Below are 27,090 nucleotides of genomic sequence, written 5' to 3' on the forward strand. Positions count from 1 at the left end.
ACAATCAAATTATGTATAAGATGGCTCGGTGTTATTGATATTATCAGGAGTTCCATCTTAAAAAGCTAGCTGGAAGAGGGCAGTTTTGCAGGCCCTATGGAACTGGTTAAGATCCCGTAGGGCCCGCACCTCTTCCGGCAGTTGATTCCTCCATTGGGGGGCCTTTGTAGAGAACGCCTGTTCTCTGGTAGTTTTTAATTTGGTTTCTTTTGGCCCAGGGATTTCGAGAAGATTTTTTGAGCTTGATCGCAGTGCTCTCTGGGGAACATATGGAGAGAGGCGGTCCCTAAGGTAGGCAGGTCCTCGACCATATAGGGCTTTAAAGGTAATGACCAGCACCTTGTAACGAACCCGGTAAACAATTGGCAGCCAGTGCAACTCCCGCAGCCCAGACTGCACATGTTCCCACCAAGGCAGTCCCAATAGCGGCCTGACTGCTGCATTTTGCACTAGCTGCAGTTTCCGGGTTCGGTACAGGGGCAGCCCCATGTAGAGGGCATTACAGTAGTCTAACCTCGAGATGACCGTTGCGTGGATCTCTGTCTTTGCTGGATTCAGTTTCAACCCACTCAGCTTAATCCAGTCTGCCATGGCTTCCAACGCCCGGTTCAGATTTTCCGGGGCATTGCCAGTCCGGTCACCCATCAATAGATAGAGCTGAGTGTCATCAGCGTACTGATGACAACCCAGCCCATATCTCCGGGCAATCTGGGCAAGGGGGCGCATAAAGATGTTAAATAGCATCGGAGAGAGAACTGCTCCCTGTGGCAACCCACAGTTAAGTGAGTGTCTCTGGGACAGCTCTCCCCCAATTGCCACCCTTTGTCCCTGACCCTCAAGGAAAGAGGAAAGCCACTGTAAAGCTGACCCCTGAATCCCTGCGTCGGGCCAGCAGCCGATGATCGACCATATCGAACGCAGCCGATAGGTCTAACAGCAGCAAAACCACCACGCCGCCTCGATCCAGATGTCTCCGGAGATCATCCATGAGAGCGACCAAGACTGTCTCCGTCCCGTGTCCTGGGCGGAAGCCGGACTGGAATGGATCTGAAGTGGAAGCATCCTCCAGAAAACTCTGCAGCTGCAATGCAACAGCCCTCTCAATAACTTTGCCCAAAAAGGGCAAATTTGAGACCGGCCAGTAGTGTGCCAGGAAAACAGCCCTCTGAAAGAGATCTATTTATGATGTCCCGTATAGGACATCTTAGTTCCTCCAGGCAAGCTTTAATTAGCCAGGAGGGACACGGGTCAAGATCACAAGTTGTTGCACATGCAGCAGAGAGGACTCTGTCAACTTCCTCCAAGCTGAGTGGGTCGAAATGATCCAGGATTGAACTGGAAGGCAGGCACGGAACCTCAAGTTTACATACTGAATCCAATATGGCAGGGCAGTCGTGGCGAAGCGACTGGACTCTCTGCAAAATATTTCACAAAAGCCTCACAGCCTATCTCTAATTTCATAACATTTGGTTTGCCCTGTGGCAATGTAGTGAGCATTCGAATTATCCTAAATAATTGTGCCGGGCGCAAATTTGCAGACACAATCTTAGCCGCAAAGTACGTTTTTTTTGTGGCCTTGACTGCCATCTCATAGGATCTCATAAATCCCCTATAAGATGCTCTAATTGCTTCGTCTCGAGTACGCCGCCATTGCCTCTCTAGCTGTCTGAGACCTTGTTTCAGCTGGCGTAGTTCCGGGGTATACCACGGCGCCAGCCTAGTCCGGGGTCGCAGAGGGTGTTGAGGTGTGATCTCTTCAATAGCCCTGGAGAGTTGGCTATGCCAGACCTCGACCAGGGCCTCCAAGAAATCGCCAGAGGGCCAGGGATCCCAAAGAGCCATTTGGAACCGTTCCGGGTCCATTTGGCTCTGCAGGCGAGCCAAAACAGGCTCGCCGCCTAAGCAGGTTTGGGGTGGAGCGTTCACACGAGCCTTAAGGGCGCAGTGGTCCGACCATGGCACAGCTTCTATAGTTATATCGTCCACCACAACCCCGGCCGCAAAGATCAAGTCTAACATGTGCCCGACCTGGTGCGTGGGGGATGTTACAAATTGAGAGAGGGTGCTCCAATGCCCAGCCTGCCACCGCCTCAAGCAGGGACGGTAAGGTGTTGGCCGGTGTGCTAGGTGAATGGTACACCAGCCAAATCGCCAACCCCTCTCCAGCCTCCCACGCCAGACCGGCACATTCAATACCCTTGATCCTTGGAGCTGGGAGCGTCCTAAAGGAGTAAGCCTCTCGTATGAACAGCGCCACTCCTCCCCCCCGCCCGCTAGTCTGCGATTGGTGAAAGACCGAATAAACCGGGGGAGCTGCTTGTGAGAGGGCTACAGTATCACCCTCTCATACCCAGGTTTCGGTCACGCAAGCCAGGTCCATGTCCTGTTCGAGTAAAAACTCTCGAAGGACAGAGGTCTTGTTATTAAAGGACCTGGCATTGCATAACACCAATGACGGAGGCGGGTCTGACCTGACCCTACTACCTGTCACCCTCGGGATGGGACACAGACTGGAAGGAGGCCGAGCACTAACAGGTCTCCGCCCCCTTCCGTTATATTGCTGTCTGTTCCCACCGCCATACCTCCCCCTCCCCAGGAGCACTGGATCAAATCCACCCCTTGTAACAAACAAATGTCAAATCCACCCCTTGTAACAAACAGGTTCGACACCTCTGATCTATATAAATAGCTTCTAATTGTTTGAAAGCACTGTAGCTCTACTCATGAAACAAACAAAAATAAACTCACTTCATCAAACTTTCTGTCCGTGCCCATAACAAGAAGGTTATTGAATTCCCTTTCCAACACAGAACGGGCCTAAATAATAATAATAAAAAAACAAAAGGCAAAATATTTGAGATACCATTTGAAAATTGCAGTTATAAATTAAGTTTTAACGTGGCCGTCCATTTAGGCTGTATAATGATACTATCCACCTTTATCCGCTCTGAAAATTTAAAGAGTTTTATTTTATTTTATATTAAACTAGTAGTGTATTAATAAACAAATTTCTGCATTCTACATTCAAATATAAAATAACCGAGCAACAATCTTAATACAGGTAATTACCACTAGCATAATATTTCATATAAAACAGCATGTTTTAAAAGGTTCATGACTGCAATTATGCTTTCGACTATAATCTACTTTTAAATAATTTAAAAATACATCAGATCAGAATAATATGGATTGATTGGAAGCATATCATGTTCAATAAGGTAAGTAACTATTGGGAGCCACATCTGCACAAATGTATCACAATATTTCGCAGGGTCAGTTGAGAAATATTGATTTACCATCTTACCCAATATAAAGTGGTCCCATAAGCTATTAAACCACAACTTAACTGTAGGGGGCTCCTTGCATTTCTATTTAAAAGCAATTAAATGTTTAGCAACTGTTAAAAGCGAGGTTAATAATTTTCTCATTTGTCTATTATAGGGTGCATCCGGCCAGTGGTGGAGGAAGATTGACATGACATTGTAAGGCAGGTATATTCCTGTCATTTGTTTAATATGATCTACTATGTCCTTCCAAAATTTTTCTTTTTGCAGGCCCACCAACAATGTAGCCTGTGGTAAGTCCTGATCCCTTCCAGCATTTTTAATCATATTTCAGGTTTACTCTATGAAGTCTTGCCTGGATTTTATTTTAAATAGACACAATTCCACTATTCTTTATAAAATTATGTCAAGCTTAACCAATGATGTGCAAGTGAAGGCACTTCCACTCTCACAAGGGCAAAATGATTTTCACCAACCCCCTCCCACTACAGACCTCAAACTGCAACTTGTGCTGTTCCCAAAGGGACCAGAGCCTGCTTCCAATTAGCTCAGCAGGTTGTAGCTGAAGGTGTGAAAGATCTGTCCTGTGAATAGAGTTCTGTTTGTGGTCTTTGGTATCTAACTCGCTTTCTGTAGCCAAGAAGATACACTTGGATAAAAGTTAGCAAGTTTGCATCTTAGAAATTACATTTAATGGAGAAAAGTCAACCTAAATGGATGTGTCAGAACAAGTGATATTTTAGAGAATGTGAAAAGTTTCCATGAGATACAGAAGTTTTGAACACCAAAAGAATCTTTCAAAACGGACAATCTATAAAAGCTTATTTGTTGGCTCTAAGTTAGATACTATAATAGTCAAATTATGTCTACAAGAACACCCAACCCCAGTTTGATTTAACATTACCTGTGTATTCTGAGTGGGTATTTGTAATAAAAGAGCTAATGCATTGTGATCAAAAGTTTCATCTAAGGCCACAAGTGTGCCATGAACTCCACTTTCTATAAGATTATTTGCATATTCTTTGAGACCAATTGACACCACCCAATGAATCATTCTCTCATTGCTCCAGACAAGGACATCTAAAGAGAGAAAAGTAAATGTTCAGAAGTCATAAAATAACTAATAATTTGAAAAAACAGAAGACAAAAGTTTTGATATACTTTCAGTCAGGGGTGGAATTCTAGTATTTGCATATTAGGTCACACAACCCTGATGTAGCCAATTGTAAGAATTTACAAAAAAGGGTCTTTTAAGCTCTTGGAGGACTGGCTACATCAGCAGGGTGAGGCCTAATATGCAAAAGAGCTCCTGCTAGAATTCCACTCCTGCTTCCAGTTATTAAAAGCAACAGGGAAATTCTCTTTCTCTTATACTGCAAAAAGACTGCTGAGCACCAGGGCTAGATAATAAAGCAATTAACAGATGTGAGAACTGAGTTTGAGCCCAACAAAGTGGTGCCTATATCCCCTTCCCAATGCCTTCCTACCTTTTGATATTTTTTCAGACATTAGAGTTTCTGGGGTTACACACACAAACATTTATATGACATTGACACTTCTATAACTGTAAGTATTCTTTGCCTCTTGAGGCTGTATAGGAGAGTCTGGGGAGGGGTTAGTAGAGCTAGAGGCAGTTCATCTCAAGGCTAGGTATCTACTCAATTCTGTAGTACATCTCCCCCTCAAATTTCAGCCCAAATATTCCTTTTCATTTTTGCTTGACTTTTTTATTGTGCTAAATTGAACTAACACATTATTTCTACACCATGTTGTATTTTCTCATACTGGATTTTCTTTTCTATTAAAGAATAAGCATTATTAGTGTTATTTGTGTGGATAAAAGGCATATCGCTGGTATAAAAGAAAAAAACAAATAGGGGATTCCACCAGCAAAAAGGAATAAAAGTATCTGACAACACCACCTGAAAACAAAGCAACCACCACATTTGTACACTGCTGCTCATTTCATTTATTCCCTCTACTTTATACTAAGACATGAGGATCACTGTCCTCTGTGTTGCTGAAAGTCTAATAAAGACTTGAGGTATATTTTTCTTGGATATTAATTCTCCTCCTTTCATTTTTTCCATATCCCCCCCCTTTTTTCCAATTTCTATTTCTCGGGAGAGAATAAGCATGCTCAGTCTTCATCTGGCTGTGGTTTTTAGTTTGTAAATGTACATGGGGAGGAGCTGTTTAAATCTACTAGTATTTTTATACAGACAAGTCTGCAGAAATCTCTATCATGTAAACAGGTGGTGCCATTTCTAATGAACCATGAATGCATTGAGTATATGGAACAAATCTCTTCTATATACCCCTGTACCTCAAAAAACATGCCCCTAAGGGTCAATAGGTCCTCAGGAACGGAACAGAATTATGAACAACAGAAGCCATAAAATCCATCCACACACCCCATGCTCTGTGTGAGCTCTTGTTCCATTTGCAGAGCAGCTCGTACAGTTTATTAGATCCAACCCACAGTGATGAAGCAAAGAATATAAACTGGTAAATTATATATACTGGTTTGCATCCTATGAATTCAGCAGAGCTCACTGAAGGGATCCTTGCTACTTCCCCAATAGCACTGAATCCTTCCCCAAATCCTATAGAGAGCAGCTTCTAAAAGAAGGTGACTATCAGAAATAGCACGACAGCCTACAAGTAGAGTGGGAAAATCAAACACACTGCATAAGCTCTTTCTCAGATCCCAGAGCAGTTTATATAAGAGAGGGGCATTTTTATTTATTCCCCCCTCCCCAGTGTGACTCCTCTAGTTTGTGGGAAGTGAACTCTGTAGTCTGGACCACATTGGCACTTCATAAGATCCAACCAATACTACTTTATTGGGCACTGATCAATTAAATCAAATTTTGTATTTCACACAGTTGATGTTATCAACAGGTGATACGAAATGTTTACTGCACTGAGTATAGATTTAATATAAAAGAAGAATAACTTATTTTTGAGTTGCAAAGAAATATCAGAACATTTCAGAACCTACTAAAGGCCTTTATAAAGGGGCAGGAATATTTATACTTAGCATTTACTACAGTGCTGCATCAACCAGCACACTGAAAACATAATTCCATTCACAGTTCTACCTTTCTAAGTATTATTGCAAGTGCTTAAATACCAAACATGACAGTTTTCCATATCAAGTCAAGGGCAAGAGAAGATGCTGATGTTTGCAGGCAAGGGCTGGAAGCCAAAGAACTCTGCACAGAAGTGGAAAGGACTTCTGGGCATACAGTAGTTTTTCTTTCAAATACAATCTTCAATTTCATATACTATTAGCAAACAAAGCTAAAAACAGAGAAATAAATGATTACCTTTAACTTCATTCTGACTTTCTTCTCTTCTTCTTTCAAGTTCTTTTCGGTCATAATTTAATCTCCGCAGACACATAATGCCACACTGGAAGCTATTTCTGTTAAAATATTTTATATAGCCATTAGGAAGTACAGCTGAAATTCTGACTAATAACAGTAAGATTTAAATAAGTTTACCTGTGAAAACTGTCAACCATTTTAAGTTGCCCACGAAGATCTTTTTTTGTTAAGTGGTCCAGCATTCTTGCATCAACAAGACATTCCATAAAGTAACTGCGATACTGAGGCAGCCCCAAGCTGGGAAGCCATTCGTTGCCAATCCACTCATGGTTCATATCACCATAGGCTAAGGTCTATTTAAAGATGAAAACAATAGCAGTGCAATTTAAAAAAAGGAGTTTTAAAATATAGCTTGTGCCTTGTTTCACACTGAGTGAGGTTTAACTACTGAAAGCCAGTGTCTTAAAAGCTTACAGCCACTTTACAGAGCAGCTGGAGCACACAGATGTTTGCTAAGTAAAATCTGTAAACCATGAAGGAGGTAGACATATGTTCTCCAAATATCTGGGGACTGTATGAGGCAGTTATTATTGCCTGCAGCTTCCTGGTTCTTATCTACCTCTTCTAGAGATGCGCCACCATTTCACAGTTGACATGGTTACAATAGCAGACATCACTGAAACACTTGTATACAGAGTAAGGAAGCGCCTGCTGAGAAAAATTTCAATCAAATATTTAAATTCTGAATGGATTTGCCAGAAACGGAATATAGCAAAAGTAAAAATTAGTAGCCATGCATTTTGTGTTTGGGTTATGCATTGCTGATTTCTCACAAAACTCTTCTCAGTAGTTTCAGTCACCTTTAATGGCTTAATGGGATTAAAATACACATGATAATAATTTCAGTTGGCTAGCATATGGCCATGAACAATAAAATACAAATGACTCATTTAAAAATCCTGTATCTGGTTTTGGCTGTTTCAGCTAGAAACAGCAATCAATGCTAAACTGACTTTGCCCCATTTGCATAGATCCTCTTCTTGGTGTGATACAGACTGTTTACTGGCAAAAAGAACGTATTTCTTAAGAACATGCTTTAAAAATAAGGATAAGTGTCAACTTTTAAGCTACAGCATGTTAATAGAAAAAGTCTCCAACCTGAGCCCAGCTTCCTTCCTCATCTTCCTGATGTTATGTAATTAGAAAAGCAAAAGAACACACAAACATTAGTATTTATCAGATTAGTAGAGCAAGCAAGTTCAAGGTAATGGCCATAATCTAGTGCACAGAAAAAGGCACTTAACCAGACAGAAGAACTCTGCAGACCTGTATAAGGTATGCATTTGACAGACTTTTCAATATCAGTTTTGTGACTGCCTGGATTGTGGCACCATTAGTAAATTTATCCCAGCATCCAACATTGTACATAGCCTTTTCTGAGCATTCAAGAGCTCCTCCAGATTACTGCCATACTGCAAAGGCAAAACAAAAACATGCTAATAATTTACGAATGCAAGCATCATGCGTTCAGAGTTTTGTACAGATGCATCTATATTCATAGAAAGTAAACCATTTACTGTTTAATTTTTCCACACAAGAAGCAGCTGTTAGTTATAAACCTGAGTGAAAGATTAAAATATTCTCACACTACTCAGAAATCAATGCATAGGTTTTGCCTTCAGTACACCTATTCCATACCTGCCCCATCTCTTCCATCTTGGTGGAAAAACATTTTATAATATGATTTGTAAGTTTCAGAGAGGTTAGTAATCAAAGTCAGTCATAACAAAAAGATTTAGATTACATTAACACTACTCTTTTCATAGACTTAAGAGGCACATGATTCAAGCACTCAAGAAATGGGAAATGCACTGTAAAAACCGAAGCTTCAGTGCTATAACTAACCGTTTGTGGAGTAGATGTAAGATTTTCCATTTCTTCATGTGTTACCCAGACATTTCCTGTGGTCTAATATGACCCCATAGTGAACCAATCACATCCAATGAAAGGAAAGCAGTAACAAAGAGGAAAGGTTGCAGAATATATAAGCAACAGGTACATATAAGGAGCAGGCATGGGCAAAAGCAATGGTTTCTAGATTGTTAAATACAGACTGATGTAAGATGCATACCTACTAGCAAACATACTTCCCATCTAAAACTAACTTAGCCATGGTTCAGATGCAAAGCCAACCGATGCTTTTAATGCTACTGAATGAACCTGGACTTGGGCTCATGCACTCTTTTCTCCACATCCATCCTCTCCTTGCATATCATAACCTATTTACATGTCTGCTGGCTTTCAGCAAACCGCAATTTGCTGAACTATGTATCCACCAAACCAACAAACTATGGTTTGCACTTGCCTGCCAACCAGGACAGAGGAAGTCATTTCAACAAACCATTTCCTGAAAACTAATTAGCCTGTGGTGGGCTAATTAGCAGGGTAACTAATTAGCCTGTGGTGGGCAAAGAAAAGGCAGTACATGAGACAGAGATTCCTTCCAAGCTTGTTCACATAACACCAAGCCATGGCTGCTTCTACATTTGAACCATGTTTCACTGTACAAAATTACAGGTTAAGCAAAATTGGAAACTATTGCTTGCAATGTGGCTTAAACATATTTATACTGAAAAACTCCAAAAATATTTTAAGGTATTTCATTTGCTTTTCTCCAATAAAAACATGCAAATACCATTTTTACATCTACTTAATACATTCTATTGAGGACACAAAACATAATTTCCTGTCTTCAACAAAAGCAAATTAGGGAACTGCCTTTCAAGACCATATCATTTCTCAAATAAAATATATTTTACATAGCATAATACTAGTTCAGTCTAGACATGTTCTCAGGATGCAAAATTTATTGCACAAAAGTGAGTTTCCTTGATCTTTTCCAATTCTTTTACATCTACTTCCTTTCCAAGTAGAACAAGAATATTCCCAAGACACCATATTCCTTCACTCAAATCCAGCAAATAAGTGACAGAGATGGATTTGCATCAGGCCTCAGTGGACCTGCTGGATGCCTATTGTGCAGATAACATGTATATTCCCTTGTGGACTAGTGTTATGTAACTACAGACAGTTCTTATTTGGACAATCATCCATACTCCGAACTGTAAGAACACCTAACGAAGAACTTGGTGGCACTTTAAAGGCTGGAAAATGTTACTGTGCTAAATAGGCTCTGGCCCATGGAAAAAAAGTTTGTTATTCTTTAAATCCTGCAACACTGCTACTGCTCTGGAACTTGTCACTAAGGCAAGCAAAATAATAAAGTGAGCAAAAGAATACAGTGGGCAAGGAATCTGATAACTCTTCCTATCCCTCCTTCACCGAACACAATATTCAAGCACAATTGTGCAGTCTACCAATTTTAGGAGAACTACCTCCACCTAGGAGAAAATATAACTTTAAATAGTTCCTTGCCAGACCCCACCCCTAAAAAGTTAAAAAATGTTAGTTTTGAATAACATTCTCAGCATGGTCCCAATTCTGGATCCACCATAAGCTTCTAATGGCTCTGATGATTGCATATCTTTCCTTCAATTTGACACAATGTAGTTTTTTAATTTTTTAAAAAAATTATTATTATAAAATTTAAATGAAATGTGGTATGATAAGTTATGGGACCAGTACGTAATGGGTAAGACAATGGATAACTCTTTCTTTGAAAGTGACACAATGTATATGCCCACATTAAAATGCTGAGCCACTTAATTTTCAAAAATACGCATCGTATTTGCAAAGTGTTTTAGACAGCTTACTTTACTTTATGCAATAGTCAGCTTGCTTTTCCTTATCTTAGTTGTTATGATACAATATTTGGCCTTCCTGACGAAAGCCCAAATATTAAGATAGAACTCTAAATAATTCACTAGTTTCTCATCTATCAAATGTCATCAATGTCTTCCAATATCTCTTACCGTTCTTGATGTAGGAGGAGCAGATGGACTCGTCAGTGACATGATCTCTTGAATGGCAAGTCGCAGCTTTAACCGATGTAGAGGATTGCTGATTCCGATTTCACGCTGTATTTCCGTATCAGATAAGGCTGACATAATAGCACCACTTTTCACATTTGCACGGCAAGCAGCTACATACCAGGCAGGCATCCCAACCCATAACTGACAATGAGAAAAATAGATTGAGCATTATCTGCAGGTTCTCAAACAGGAAGCAATACAGTGTAGAGGCAAACATAATCAAAAGATTCCATACTTCTAACCAGACAACAACAGTGGGTCCATCCCACTGAGCAAAGGGCAGCCCTTGTCTCCTGGCTTCCTCAAGCAGCTCATGCCTAAAAATTACAGCAAAATACAATGTTATTAAGATAATTACTTCAGCATATTTTGCTCACAGCTTCTGTTCATCAGTTCATCCTTCTTTCAACAATTCCACAAACATAGCACGATACTCTTAAAAGCTACACAGCCATGGCAAGTACACTGCATGAGGTAAGTAGAGCTATAAACTTGTTGGTATAATGCACTCTTCCCTTTGAAAGCTAATTCCATCATATTTCTGAAATTCTCTGCTTAAATTATTTATTGTACACAGTTGTGCTACAGTGGCATGATGCAGGAGCCAATGATTCTACAGTATAGTCTGAGTAAGTACCACCACTGAGATTCTTGAGAGCGCTTTTAAGCAAATGCCATGAACTAATGCTAGGTCAGCACTGATTTTCTTGTTGTCGTCATGAAGTCACAGCCAACTTATAGTGACCCTATAGGGTTTCCAAGGCAAGAGAGGTTCAGAGATGATCTGTCATTGCCTGTCTCTATGTAGTGACCTTGGAATTCCTTGGTGGTTTCTCACCCAAATACTGACCAGAACCGACCCTGCTTAACTTCCAAGTTCTGATGAGACTGGACTAGCTTGGGCTATCCAGGTCAGGGCACTGTTTTCTTATACTGAACAATTATTTCAGCACATGCATTTGAAAGAAACTTCAATTCAGTTTCTAAAACAAACTTTAATGTTTTTTTAAGCTCTCCACCCAACACATGCAGCAGTATTAAAATTCACAAAGAAAAAAAGCCACCCATAACACAAAGCCTCATCATGCCTAATTTTTCAGAGAATTTCTCATTACACTACTCAGACAGGTTTGGCACAGTCATCTGCCTTCTATGATTTTACCAAATAATTTCCATACTATAAAAAAACTAGCACACACATTCTTTCACTGTTGCATTATATGTCTTTTCAATGGCCTCGTAATTGAATTGGAGCTTATATTCCATGTAGCCAGTACAGATTAAATTACTTGTTCTACTTTTCTAAAATTTAGCAACTGTTCTAGTGAGTAACCTGGTATATGCTCCCTTGCAGGTGGATTCTGAAAAATGCTTTTTGATGCACAATAATTCACACAGCTAGGTGCTGTTGGACTTTGAATCTAGCTGTTCTACTGCAGATCAGCACCCTCTACAGTCTGAAAAAACAATCATCATCTGAAGCAAGAGTACACTTTGGAACAATATGAAACATTAATACATGAAGCTGTCAGATATCAAGTTAAACCACTGGTCTATCAAGGTTGTCCTGGCAAAAGCTTCCCTGGGTCTCAGGTAAAGGTCTTACATATCACCTACTAATTGATCCTTTTAACTGGAAATGCAAAGGACTAAGCTAATCCTTGGATCTTATGCATGCAAAGCAGGCACTCTCCCACTGAGCTGCAGACCCTCCTAGTGTAAAAGGATGATCTGTATCTGTAGTAGGTGGTTTTTAGGGAAGATTACTTATCTTGATGTTGAAGAAATATTAGTGATCTTCTCACTGAGAAGCTTCTGATTTTAAGTCTTATCATGAAAATGCTAACAAGCTTTTGTATCATTCTTCCCATTAACGTCCAACCCTTACTGGATTTTACCTGCTCGTTTTAATACAATTTATATAACCTTTAGAACCTTTATATAACCTTTATTATGGCCTTTGACCATAATAAATAAATAATTCATTCATCAAACCATTCTTCTGAAGAGATCAGGATAGATGCACACATGGAGCACTCCACCTCCCCCCCCACCTCTGTGAAGTAGCTTAGGCTTAGAAAGAATGACAAAATGACTGCACACACCCCCCCCCCCAAAAAAAAACCACAGAATGAGTTGCATGGCACAAGCAGAGATTTGAATTTAAGCATCTGCTGGCAGAGTCCAGTGCTAACTATTATACCATACTCTTTAGTAATTGCTATTAACATCTATGTTGCAAAAAAAGCACCTCATCAATATAACTAACATTGAATAAAAATCTACCTTGACTTAAAACATTTCTGCAACACATCACACATCTACAGTCTGCACAAGTTAATTAGAATAAACTTACCCAGATTTTGCACTACCACACCAAATGGCAAATTAAAAAGGAATAAAGCAATGAAGGAAATAAAATGTGAAACTAAGATTTTAAAAAACTACTGTTTAGTATAAACAAACTGAAAAACATGCACTACTAACTATATTGGCTTGAATCCTAACCCTTTCTTCTGTCTCCACAAAGTTTTCCTCCCTTGTGTAAATGATGTTCTGTGGTAGAGCATGTTCCTCTAGTGCTAGGTGCTTTCTGCTCATTGGGAGATGTTGGTCTGCACGAGTAAAAACTTTTTAGCAGTGGAGGAACATGCTGTAGACACAGAAGAGTTAGGATACAAGTCACTAAGAAGAGTAAAATACATGTAGTTTTCCACATAAAACACAAAACAAATGGACTTTGTCCATGAGATTTAAAAAAATCAGAAGAGATATAAAAACCCACAGGAATATCTAGTTACAAAAGCAATTAAAAAGATTTTTAATGAAGTGACAACAAATTGCATTAGAATGTAATTGGGATTAATTTAAAAATTATAATAATTTTTGTGCAAGTCAAAGGGTAAACAATACACTCAGAAAACCAATTATTAGTATCAAGGAAACAAAGGAGGTGAGAAACAGAACTTGGGTAAATTTGAAGCAAAAAAACCACACCACCCTTTACATGAAAAAAATGTATGCTGTACAGAAGGGTCACCTGCCTGCTTCCCCCTAGTGACAGGGTTTTGAGGGGTGGCCTGCCACATTCCCCTTTGAGTCACCTGCCTGTCTCCCTCTCGTAATAGGGTTTTGAGGGATGAACCACCAACCCCCCCCCTTGGGCCTGGGAGACGGTCACCTGCCTGCCTCCTTGCTTGTATGGGTGGATGTTTGCTGAGGTAGAACTTTGCAATGGTGGATGCTGCGCTGTGAGGTAAATCTTGGTCCATTAGGTGTGAGATAGGTGTTTTGTTATTAAGTGGATATTGTTTGGGTTGTGTGTTGGTCCTGTCCACCCCCACCTGCCAGAGGAGGGTGATGGAACCCAAACAACTGAGCAGATAGCACACATATAGCTACAATGTCCTTAATGAGGGAGGCAAGCTGGAGATGTGTGGACGGGGGAGGCTGGAAGCACCGATTCTTGGTGGCACACAACTTGTGAAGAGGCATATATGGATGGGGAAGGCTGGAAACAATGATCCTTGGTGTAACAACCAATGAAGAGGCATACATGGATAAAGGGAGGCTGGAAGTGCAGATTCTAGATAGGACACAACTCATGAACAGAAAGATGTGGGCAAGGGGAGGCTGGAGGTGACAATTCTTGGTGGGACACAAGTAATGAGGAGGCAGATGTGCATGGGGCAAGGCTGGAAACAATGATTCTTGGTGCGGCACAACTCGTGAGGAGGCAAATGTGGAGGGGGGGCTGGAAGAGAAAATTCTTGGTGGGACACATTGGGTAAAGAGATGTGTGTGGATGGGGGAGGATGAAAGCGCCAATTCTTGGAGAGGAATAATCGTGAAGAGATGCATGTGGGGGAGGCTGGAAGCACTGATTCTTGTAGGAGACATACATTGTGAAGAGGTGGATATGGTGAAAAGGATCTTTACTTCCCAAGGTCCAGAGAGGAGTAGCCCAGCAGGGGGAAGCTGACCTCAAGGAAGGCCAACTCATCCACCAGGACCATGTCCAGGTGTGAGTGGTGGGGGCTGAGGATGTCTCTCAGGTGGGAAAACACTTGCTCATTCAGGACACTTGTGTGGAGGGGGGGAGAGGAGACTCATGACCATGCAGGACAGGTGAGGACAGATGACAGCCATGCATGATGAGAACTTCAGGAGATCTGCTTGGCTTGAGCAGAGGAACAGGTGGTGGCTCACAGCCCTTAGCCCACCAGACACCACTCCAGCCAGGGACAGGTGTTCAAAAATCCCACTGAGGGAGAGTGTGTGGGTCCTCAGCCAAGGAACCCACTAGCTAAACCCTTCTGCTCAGCTTGAACAGAGGGACAGGTGGTGGCTCAGAGCCCTGACCCCAGCTGACACCCCCAACCCCACTGTACACAGCACAGAGCAATGACTTCCAGTTCCTTTTCTTCTCTGCCTCTAGCTCCCTCTTTGCCTAGTTGCATGCCTGCAGCCAAGTAAAAACAGCTGAATGGGAGCTCCCTTTTTGGCAGCCAGAGCTGCCTGTCCAGCTTTGGCAGACTACTGCAGATGTTTCCAGGACTGCAAAAGTCCATCCCCACCCTGTTGCTTTGACAATTAATTGATTGGTGCCAGCATGTCTGCCTCACGAATCATCACAAACCACACTAACCTCCAGTAAAAATGTTCTGGGTTCATGGGAGGTTCATGGGTGATGCGATTGCATGAACCAAGGCTCAAGAATCACAAACTGGCCAATTTTTGTGGCAAACTTAGGTTTGTGATGAGGTTTGTGCCCATGAAACTTTTATGCTGGATCCAACCAGCGGTCCATTTACAGTTTCAACTGTCTTACAATGGGAAACTTGTCTATACATATTATCATTGCTCTTTGACTAACAATCAATCAGCTGAAATCCACCCAACAAAATCCACCCAAAGCCTACTGAATCATAGAACCAGATCTGTGAGACCCCTGACTAAATTTAGTTAAAGTCTTCTTGTATTAGATTCCAACTCTGGTCTTAAGATTTGCAGCACTGGCAAATGTTTTATCTTAAATATGTGCACTGCATTTCAACTGCAGTTCAAGGCATTGTAGGTCAATAAAGAGATAGCATAAAATTAATTTATAAGCAAATCAAAAACCAGCACACAGGGTAGCAGCACAAAAAACCTTACAGAATAAAAAACATTCTATTGCTCTACCAAACCACCTAGGAGTGCGGATCCAGAAAGGTCCCCACAAAGCCTTCCATTTGATGAGGTTTTCACCCTCCTTCGTAGCAGAATCCATATAAAAGGGCCTCATGACTAAACTCTTGGACCAACACTTCTGCAAGTATTCAAGAGGCTCAACAAGCACCTTGAATTTGGTCCAGAAATAGAGCCTTTTCACACTTAATGGTGGAAACTGAAAGGGAGTCGGTATTGTGCCGCCTTGCAGTAATCCGAGACAGGGATGGGAGTTTTCAGACACATGTTTTTTTCCCCAGTAGGGTTCCGTGATTGAAGCAAGCCATTTCACACTGTTCCGCTTTTATCTTGCTTCCACTAGCGCCAGCCGTTTTCGCCTGCCGGCACGCGATCTCCAGCTTATTTTTTTGGGAAACGTCGGGCAAAGATCGCTATAGCGACGTATCACAACAGCACCACCATAGAGATGGCTAGGCTTCATTGAGATAAGTTACCAAGTTTCAGCGGCGGCGATCTCTGGCATCTTAATGGAACCCAGACATCCCTATGGTGATGCTGTTGTGATATGTCGCTATAGCGCTATAGAGATCTTAGCCCGATGTTCCAAAAAAAAAAAAAAAGCCGGAGATCGCGCGCGCCGGCGGGTGAAAAAGGGCGCGAAAACTGCTCCCGGGTTAGATACTGGACATTTCACACAGCACCCCATAGCAATTTCAACCCGGAAGGAGGGGTTGAAAAGTGGAAGAAGCTGCTCTTTGTTAGTAACGACTCAGGCATGCCAGGACAGCCGCGGGACTGTGTGAAAAGGTGAGAGTATTCCGGTAGCAGCCAGTTACTGAATCGGGTCTGTCTGAAATGCCAGCAGAAACCCGTTACTGTTTAGTAACTGACCAGCTGGCATACCGGAATACTTAGGCTGTGTGAAAAAGATCATAAAGTCAGCAGTGGTGGAGCTCACAGTATAATATTCACTGCACTGAGGCCCAGACAACTGAACTACCTGACATTTCATTCAAGGGTATAAGTTAGGAAATACTGATTACTTTCTCAATGCAAGCTAAAAAATTGTGACATCATGGACCTAAGAAAAGAAGAAGTGCATTGCAAGTATAGATATATAGGTGATAAAGATAAAAAGACAATCACATTATAGTCATTTTACATCCATACCTCTTCCCAGGGTTCAGTTATAAAGATGCAGAACTAAGAAAACTGCAGTTATGATATCATGAATATGGCATATATAAAAGTTTTCTTATTGTGAGATGCTGGGTAACATGAGAATTAAACTAGAGCAAAAAACACATATTGCAACATTATCTCAGTTTCAAGATAACAACTGAAGAGAAAATAGTGTTAACACTTACTTTTTTTGTAATTTTCTATTTTTTTCTGCTTGTGCACCCAGTTTGCCAAGTCCCAGGCTATCCTGAGTTGAACTGTCTGCTTCCATTACATTAACTGCAAGAATGCAAAAAGCTACTATGTTGGAATCTTAGTATGCAGTAAGAAGAAAGTAATTAATATTTTGGAGTGTTTATCTCAAATTTGTTTCTAAGTAGGCCTTGGAATGTATATGATTCATATGTGCATGATGGTCGGGTCAGTTACTGAAACTAAACAGGAATCTCAGACACACAGAACAGTTCCACTGCTACCATTGCTGCAGGAAGGTCTAGTTTAATACTGATGTTTCCTATTGTAATCAAATATATAAAAGGATCCCTAGTTTTTGTTGACTTCAACATTTCATGTAGCCAAACAATACTTTAGTCAATATATAAAAATATATAGTTCAAAATACTCTGTAATCTACAGGATTTGAGAACCTATTTAAATACTTTCTTCTCTTCATAATGTAGTGGGTGGCTAAAAGGTTTGCAAGAGAAGTATCAAAATGCAGAAGCAGCATATGCAGCTATACAAATAAGTCATATCTGGAGCAAGAAAAGTACCTTCCTTAGTATACAAAACCAGATTAGTTATGGGAAGGTCAGAAGATGAACTTTTAGCCAGACTTATATGATGGATACCATATAAAGATACTATTCTTTCCACTGGGCATAAATACTATATACAGAGAGTTGATATGAAAGGATCTACAGCCTAACTTTCTTCAAATCTGTCATTACACACATTTGTGCCTTCCACTAAGAAATTCAGTTTAGACAGCATGTTGCTGTTCATGATGTTGATAAGAAATGTACTTAATGGCTACTCTTGTTATAGTTTGCTACTTGTGTCATCAAGCTAGTACAAAGCAGGTATAAACTGAAAACAAGCAGGGGTAATATGGGAGTTAGCCATCTTTCTTTGCACAAGCATGACACACATAATTTCCGCTTTGGCTGATAAGTTACCAACCTTGACCCAAGCTCTCTTTGCTGATCTGTCCAGGTCGACCCTTTTCTTTCTTACCAAATAGGCGCCCAATTGAGGACTTGATTCCCTTCTTTTTAGGTGCTTTGTGAAGGGAATCTTGGCTACTATTGCTGCTGCTGGGATTGCTTACTTGTCCATCTTGAGAACCTGTAGAACTACAGAAAAATTGCCTCTAAATTACTGGTCTACAGCTTCTTAAAATTAAAGTGCCAAACTACATAAGCACACAAAACAAAAGATCAACAAAGGCCCACTATAAGAAAGCCTATTTGCATAACTGAAACTGTACACTATTGCTAAAAATGAATAAGCCATAAAGTTTCTGCAGCTGAAACACTAGCTGAGGTTAAAGTCCTTTATTAGGAATAAACATAAAATCCTACAATAAGTAATAAATATACAGAAACAGCCCACACAACTGTTTTAGTACACCAACATATATATGTGCATTGTTTGTACTTTGATAACTGGCAGCCAAGCCTCGCAGGAGTCCAGCGGCCCACCTGCAAATTTCTGGCTGTTGGGTTGGAAATTTTAACTGGGAGAAGAAAAGCCTGGAATTTGGGCCCAGAACTGCTGGTGGAGATGATGCTGGCCAGATAACAGTCTGGGCCCAGTTCAGTCCTTCTTTTTCTTTTAGTTGGGTATAGGCTTGTGTAGTCCCCACCTTCGGCTGCTGCAAATACAGTATAGTGGCAATGGGGCTTCCACATGGCAGGTTTCTCCAGTTTCCCTGCCCCATCCCCCAGCAGTGGCCATCCGCTCCACTGACCCACTAGGACTTTTTCATTAATTTTTTTAAATCTGCAACTATCATTAACTGGTTCCTTGAATTCCCAGCATTCATTTTTAAAAAGTCAGAATATTACAGATAACAGGAAGTCAAAGGCTAGAAAGCTAAGGAAGAATACAACCTAGAGGCCATAAGAGGTAAATAAAGCTAAGGAGCTCAGAGGCAGAAGAGCTAAAGGCTGCAAAATCACAATCTGAGGAAAGAGCTTGGGAAGAAACTAAAGCTTTAAGGAAACAGTACTGAAAAAGAAACTGGAAATTGGGGAGCACACAATCACATTCTAGGAAGTAATTTAAAAAGACAATTGGAAGCTGGAAGTCTACATCCAAGGAGATTTCACATACTGATTTTAAGGAGAGATGGTAGACCAACCAATCATGGACAAACAGGGTAACATTTATAAGAAGTTGCTTACTTTCTAAGATCTCTTATATCTTCATGGCTCACTGTATGCAACGCTCCTTTATAGGCCCTATCCAAATGCAGAGATCGAGGTGAAGAGGGTGGTGAGATCTCACATTTTATTGTGGCTTTGTCATCTCTAACTTCATCTCTAGAAACTGGAGACTAATAACAAAAATGTACAAAAATTTGGTATAAATCATTCATTAATATAGTTTTCAGCAACATTATGTTTTTAGCCTTTCCTTTTGCCTCTCTGATGTTTAACAGCATTTCTAAATACACACTTCTCTTCTTAGGTATTTTCTTAGTTATTAATGCATTAGTGATACAAACATTTCTTTAAAATCAGTATCAACCACATTTCTTTCACATTTTTGTCCTGCCTTTTTTCCAAAGAGCTCAGGGCATGATATATTTTTTTCCAAAGAGCTGGAATATGTCCAGAGGAGGACAATGAAGATAGTGAGGGATCTAAAGACTAAGTTCTATGGGGAAAGGTTGAAGGAGCTGGAAATGTTTAGCCTGGAGAGGAGATGGCTGAGAGGTGATATGATCACCATCTTTCTTGAAAGGCCGTCATATAGAGGATGGTGCAGACTTGTTTTCTGTTGCCCCAGAAGGTCAGACGAGAACCAACGGGTTGAAATTATCAAAAGAGTTTCTGGCAAAACATTAGGAAGAACTTCCTGACAGTTATAGTGGCTCCTCAGTGGAACAGGCTTCCTTGGGAGATGGTGGGCTTTTCTTCCTTGGAGGTTTTTAAACAGAGGCTAGATGGCCATCTGACAGCAATGCTGATTCTGTGAATTAGGTAGATCATGAGAAGGGTTGCATCAGTGCTTAGTTCTCATGACCCTTTCTTATACGTCCAGAGAAATGCTGATTGCTACTTTGCGATCAGTCAGCAATTTTTTTTCCAGGCCAGTTTAACAAGGGATTCTGGAGGTTTTTGCCATCTCCTGGGCATGGAGGTTTTTGCTGTTTTCTGGGCATGGAACAGGGGTCACTGGGGATGTGTGTGTGTGGGGGGGGGAAGGCATTTGTGAAGTACCTGCATTGTGCAGGGGGTTGTACTAGATGACTCTGGAGGTCCCTTCCAACTTTATGATTCTATCATTCTATATGACGTTCTGCATTTTACCTTCAAAATAGCCCTGTGAAGTTTTATGGAACCTAGACAGAGAGGAAGAGAATGGCTAAAGATTCCCTTGTAAGCTTTATGGCAGAAGGGAATTTCTCTTCTTCAGTATCCTACCACACGCAACCAGCTCCACTGTTATTGTGCATACTAGCAGGAAAACAAGTTTATTTATCACACAGCTAAATATATTGACCATCCTTTAATAAAAAAACAACTATGAGAATTACCTGATGTCCAACTAAGGGGCAAAACTTAGCAAATAATAAAGGATATGGAATGATATAGTATAGCCTGATTTCATCAGATCTTGGAAACTAAGCAGGGACAGTACTTGAACACGATACAACCGAGGAAAACCTGGCAGAGGAAGGCAATATCAAACTACCTCTGCTTAATCACTTGTCTTGAAAATCCTATGGGGTTCCCATAAGTCAGCTGTGATTCGACAGCACTTTACATAAACACATGAAGTACTACAATTTTAACCATTTCAACAATTGTCCTTTCCATGTGTGAATACTTGCAGTTCTCATTTCAAAGGATCCAGAGACTATGCTGTTTAGATATGCAATGAGAAACATTTCTCCCCACCTCCCAAAGTTACTAGAATGTGTGATAGTTTACAAGAAGCTAATGCTTCCCGCTATTCTGAACATATTCATTTGAAACAGGTTCCATGAAACAAAGTTAATGACTGAAATTCACAGGGACTGTGTCCATTTTTCAAGATCATTTGCAGGGGACATTTTGGAATATGCCCGCCTGCTAAATGGCTCTAAAATTCTTTTAAAAACAAAACAGGGGATTTGGAGTGAAAGCTTTTCAAAATGAAATGCTACTGGAGTACAAATACAATTTCCCTAATTTTCCTTTTAATAGACTCCCAAAGCTCAAACCCTGCTTTGTATTCTTAGGAATTCAACTGTTTGCAGATTCAGGGATGGGGCAGAGTACCCTGAAATGGTAACTGGGGAAAAAATGGATGAACTTCCTAATGGAACTCAAAGTTTTGAGGGGTAGTATGACTGCTACAACAAAATATTTGTAAAAATATCTGATGCAACATGTTAGCACTGGGTTCAGAAACACATAGTTAGCAAGCCTTTCATTCACTGTTATTACTCAGTTTTATCTACCATGATCGCCTAATTTAAAATGACAATTTATGCAGCTAAGGTATGCTCTGTGGCAGAATGCCCCCACTAAAACATACAGCCAGACTCACATGGTGCCCTTAATATGCATGCATTGCATAAACAACTGCACTGAAGATGCAGCTCCCCTCCCCACCTTTAGTGTTCAAATACACAAGAACAATAACATTTTCCAACAAATTTCTAATTAGTGAAATGCCCATCAGTACATCTGGCAGGGACAACCAATGGAAGATCTTTTCACATCAGGTCTCTGCAGCAGTCTGGTATGACTCATGTCCCCTTCTTGTGCTTGTGACAGCAGTCCTAAAATGGGAGGCAAACAGGATTCAGTACAGGACTGAGCCCCTGCCTGCACTGATGTTGCACCACTGCTGTAGGGAGAACAAGCAGAAGACTGGGTAGGGCATGAATATACTCTTGCTACACATGCTTTTAGTCAGTGTTTCCTCTAAATTGAGTTAGCATGAGCTAGCTCACAGATTTTCAGCCTCCAGCTCACACATTTTTGTCTTAACTTAGGAAGGATGACCCAAGAGCACAATAATTTATACAGTAGCTCACAACTTTAATGCCAGTACCTCACAAAGTAGAATTTTTGCTCTCAAGACTCTGCAGCTTAGAGGGAACATTGGTCCACACAGTGCTCAAATTATAATACATACCCTACCTACTCAATGACTCGTTCCTCTCTGCCTTGCCCTTGAAAGAGAAAATTTTCGCATGGGAAGAGCAGAGGGGAAAAGACTCACCCACAAAGCAAGCAAGCAGTGCAAGCTGGCATGAAGAACACAATACTGCTTGCAAGTGGTTTGTTCCCACTAACCAAAGTCACCAAAATGTCTTTTGATTTCAAGGATAGAAACTGAGTACTGTAGAAAACGATGCACAATTTAATGGCTGAAGATTTACCTTTCTACGGTGCTTCCTTAAATCACTAGGCTGACAGATGCATGCAAAGAAGAGAAATTAAGATAAAGCAGATTTGCTGGAAACCAGAAAGCATCATCAATACAAAATGAACCAGAAGACTGTAGTGGTCATAACATTCTTTGGGAGAAGCCAAGAATTATGTTCCAGTTAGCCTGTCCATGAAAGTATTATGAAAAACAAAATACACTTCCATCCTAAAAGCATCACCATGATTGGAGTGCCTTGTCTGCAACATTATATTTTGCAGAACTGTTTATTCACTCATGTATTAAGTTACTATATAAGCACTAACAAGAGGCTAGGGATTCTTCTTCAGTGACAAAGGTGAATTTGGTAGATCATCCTTCATTATGTAACAGAAGTTTTAAACATTCATTTCTACCTTTTAAATACTATTGTATGTGTTTACACAGGAGTGCTTCTTGAAGGCGCTGCATGGTACAGAGCCATTCCATCATACATAGCATTATAGAGTATGGAATACCAATTTCCTTCATATATGACTGATACATCAACATATTTGTCACCATACAAATATATATTCAGATTCCTAATTCTAATTAAGTATTTCAATGAGCATATAACATTTGAACCAACTCACTTTCCCTACAGTCACAAAGCTTTAAAAAGAAACTGATTTTTAAAGGAACACGGGTCCAATTTGACTCAGGTTTTCCTGATCCAAAATGATCCCGGGAGTTATTTGCCCTGTTTTGAAGTTGCACGTACACAGAATAATGCACAGACGGCTCCAAAAAGCAAGCATCTCCTGGGCCATCTCATTAAAAATATAAGGCATGGTTCAGCCCTTTAACATGATGAAAGGTGACTTTGGACTCCATCAAGCAAATGTTTGAAAGCTGCAGAACTTAGATGAGCCCTGCTGGATCAGATCAATGGTCCAGTCTCACACAGTTCCTCTGGATGGCCAACAACAGAGCATAGAGGCTGAGGCCTTCCCCTGATGTTGCCTCCTGGCTCTGGGATTCAGAGGATTGATGCTCTAAATATGGAGGTCCTCCCTCAGTCACCATGGCTAGTAGCCAGTGATAAACTTATCCTCCATGAATCTATCTAATTCTCTGCTCTGAAGCTACAGAAACAGTATTTTTTACCAGAGGCTCATCTCTGTTCTTCATCTACTTTACAAAACAGTACAAAATTCCTAAGTTAAGGTGGTTACTTTGACAGATCTTCCTTTGCTACACAGCAGTAATGTTAAATACTCAATAACACCTTTTCAATTCAAAAGTGTAAAAGTCAATAAGCAAGTATAACTGCAGAGAAAAACTGAAGCCTGTAAATTTTGAGATTGAAAATTACATTGATTAGAATCTGTGTTATTGAAAATGATCTTTCTGCCTATCTACGGAATTTGAAAGATTACAAAATATATATTCATACATTCTGTCAAAATATGCAACATTAGTTTAATTATGCTGTAGTAGAATTTCTGATGGGATGAGAAGGAAGTTAGTCACCACTCCATAGCATAATATATTGTCAGATCAGAACACAAACAGAGATATGAATCAGGGAAAAGCCCTGAAAACATTAAATACAGGGGAAAAATGTTTCAGCTTCATAGTAGATATGAACAGTACATAGATGGAAAGTCAAAAGGCAAGAGAACAAAACAAGATCTAGTTTTTCATGTTCTTTCCAGTAAAATTTTTCCCTTTAAAGCAGAAGGTGGGAAAGAGATACTTACTAGTGTCATGACCCCTAGTCTATCTACTTCTCGAGCTGGACTGTGTGGCATTCGTCGAGGTGTAGAGCGGCCACTGCCAGGTGGAGAAGAACCAGAAAGGGAACCGCCAGTAAACGGAGGAGGAAGAGAACTCATGGATCGAAACCGACCAAGATTGTCTAAACTCCCACTACCAACACGGCTTTCAATTTCTTCTGCACGTTGTTCTGTGTTTTCCTTTTCTTCTTGTATGAGTCTAAAGAATCAAGAAATGATCCATTCATTTAAACAAGGGGATCTGACATAAAGATTATAACTCATTAGGAACCAACAAAAACAAGCAGCAGTTGTATGAAGCTTTCTCATTAATTCTTAGGTTCTGAGCAGGTCTTTTTAAAAAAATAAAGTTTTCAGATATATATGCAGGTGGGAAGAGAGAACATTATCTACTAAGAAAAGCAGCTGAAATACATGGTAGTCAATGTACTGTCACAACACTTCAGTTATGTTTAGATGATTAATCTCATTTTTAGACTAAGGAATGTAATTGCAATATTCACTTAAAGAGACGCTGCAAAATTGTTTGGCACAATAAAAAAGCAAAAAGGAGAGTCCTGAAACAGCATTTCCAGAGAAGAACCATTCACTTTCATTTTTACAGGGCTTGAAAACGGTTCTGTGAATTAAAGAATAGCCTAAAACGGGCATTAACATTATTGATTGCTGTAACGGCATTAATTCCACACACTTGCCAAGGTTTAAAAAATACTCTTAAAATACTTTCAGTTGCTTTATATAAATGTCAAACAAGCAGTTCATTAGTTATATCAACCATTGAAACTGACAAAACCGGTGAATTGTTGTTTGTGCACCCAAATGAAAGTTTTGACAAGTAATATTGTGTTTTACTATTTATTCGCTCTGAATTGAATGTTTGCTGATTCTACTGTATTGATCTAATACACACACACACCTCCAATCCTGCCTCTCAGATCATTCACTGGTGTTTGGGGTTGTTGTTTTTTTGGGGGGGGTCCATTTACAGCCACTACTTCTCAATCTGCAACTGCTTTGGAACTTTTAAAAAGTAATTCCTCTTCTGGAACTAGTTATATAAGCAAGGCAGTCAATCAGGCATCATATAATAGCAGCCATTGAAATACATGATAGTGTCATTAGAAGTAAACCAAGCTGAGGACAATGCTTCCTAGATCAATATTCCCTTCATTTGATGACCAAACAATTTATTTCAATTCCACTAAAAAGAAAACTGCATACTAACTGGTTTCCATTTTCATAAAACATTCATTTAAAACTGAATAAGGCACAGTACCTGTCTGGTTTCCATTTTCATAAAACATTCATTTAAAACTGAATAAGGCACAGTACCTGTCTGGTTTCCATTTTCATAAAACATTCATTTAAAACTGAATAAGAGATTAATGAGATTTAAAACTGAATAAGGCACAGTACTTGCCTTAAAAATTGTAACAATGCTTTTATCATTTTAGAAAATGATATACAATTCTGTTTTTTGATGAACAATACACAGGACCACAAATCAGGTCTATTTTCCATGACAGATTTTTTCTAGACAGGTGCTGACTGAAATCAACACTAGAAAGTGCTCCCCATTTTTGTTTGAGTCTGCCCTAGGGATGGGCACAAACTGACCCACAAATCATGATCTGTGCTCAAAATGGCTGATTCGTAATTCATTCTAAACTGGTTCAACTGATCCCGCCACACCTGAACACAAACCAACTTTTTTTCTTGGTGCATTGGTTTGTTTGCGTCATTTTTCCAGACAGCCTGGCACCAGCATGTGCACTCCTAGTCAGTTTCCAGTTAAACTGACTAGAAGTGCAGCTCCGCTCTCTGCCACCTCCTGCGCTTCTGGTCAGTTTCCAATGAAACTGACTAGAAACACAGCTCCGCTCTCTTCTGCCCCTGCACTTCTCGTCAGCTTTCAGTGAAACTGGTGAGAAACACAGGGGCCAGGAGAGCGAAGCTGCAGCATCTAGTCAGTTTCCAAGCTGGGGGTAAAACCAAGCAGAAGCTGCAGGACGGCTTCATTTTCTTTCCCCAGCTCCTAGGAGAGCAGTTTACTGGGGGCACCTGCTTTGGGGGGCTGTAGCTGGCCCCCCCAATCCAATTCACACCAAACTTGGAGAGCAGGTAGAGGAGAGTTCATTGAAGAGTTTGCCACAAGTTTGGCATCTCTAGCTCACTTGGGAGCCATTCTACACCTTCCCAAAATTAATAAACTAATGAACCACGAATCATTCAGGAAATCGACAAAATGCAAAACACAATGAACCATCAAATCGGGCAACCCAATGAACCACAAAATGAAACGAACCACCATTTTTGCATTTCATGCACATATCTGGTCTGCCCTTACTTGTTTGAGAACTGACATTCTAACTCCATCCCTAAAAAGATAATCTCAATAAGAAACAAGGACTGGTGATTCTTCTCCATAAGATGGAAGGTGAATGCCCATGGCTGACTAGTAAGAAAGCAAGTCAAATATTTATAATGCAGCTGCTGAGCCAACTGCAGACCTTAGACAGTTCCTAGATAGGGGCAAAAACTCACTCAAATGTATCAGCGGATGACACCTGGAGCAATATGCCAGTCTTGGGTCCCCCCATATCAGGCCATAGTAAGTTCATGAATTAATGCTCTAAATGACTGGAGATTTTTTTCCATGCAGTTCTTCTTTACAAAGAACAGTCACCTTTCACAAGCAGTTAATATATTCAGTTTTTAGAAACACACGTTTGTGTTAAATTCAAATTATTTTTAA

General features: G+C 40.4%; 1 protein-coding gene across 7 annotated transcripts in view; it reads right to left on the minus strand.

Moving 5' to 3' along the window:
* PPFIA1 (PTPRF interacting protein alpha 1) overlaps positions 1-27,090 on the minus strand; it is a 104,629-nt gene that overhangs the window by 6,506 nt on the left and 71,033 nt on the right. Inside the window, exons 16-28 of one of the 7 annotated variants that reach the window (XM_060263267.1) lie at positions 24,300-24,534; positions 22,568-22,597; positions 19,371-19,522; positions 18,145-18,317; positions 17,148-17,241; positions 10,844-10,925; positions 10,549-10,749; positions 8,522-8,584; positions 7,775-7,801; positions 6,794-6,969; positions 6,617-6,714; positions 4,189-4,364; positions 2,749-2,817 (exon numbers count right to left, since the gene is read on the minus strand). In XM_060263267.1, coding sequence (XP_060119250.1) covers positions 2,749-2,817; positions 4,189-4,364; positions 6,617-6,714; positions 6,794-6,969; positions 7,775-7,801; positions 8,522-8,584; positions 10,549-10,749; positions 10,844-10,925; positions 17,148-17,241; positions 18,145-18,317; positions 19,371-19,522; positions 22,568-22,597; positions 24,300-24,534 — 1,576 coding nt within the window. The remainder of the gene's footprint in view (positions 1-2,748; positions 2,818-4,188; positions 4,365-6,616; positions 6,715-6,793; positions 6,970-7,774; positions 7,802-8,521; positions 8,585-10,548; positions 10,750-10,843; positions 10,926-17,147; positions 17,242-18,144; positions 18,318-19,370; positions 19,523-22,567; positions 22,598-24,299; positions 24,535-27,090) is intronic. The other 6 variants (XM_060263269.1, XM_060263271.1, XM_060263268.1 and 3 more) reach the window with 6 other exon arrangements.

This window comes from Heteronotia binoei, chromosome 21 (assembly GCF_032191835.1).
Source record: "Heteronotia binoei isolate CCM8104 ecotype False Entrance Well chromosome 21, APGP_CSIRO_Hbin_v1, whole genome shotgun sequence".
Lineage (NCBI taxonomy): Eukaryota > Metazoa > Chordata > Lepidosauria > Squamata > Gekkonidae > Heteronotia > Heteronotia binoei.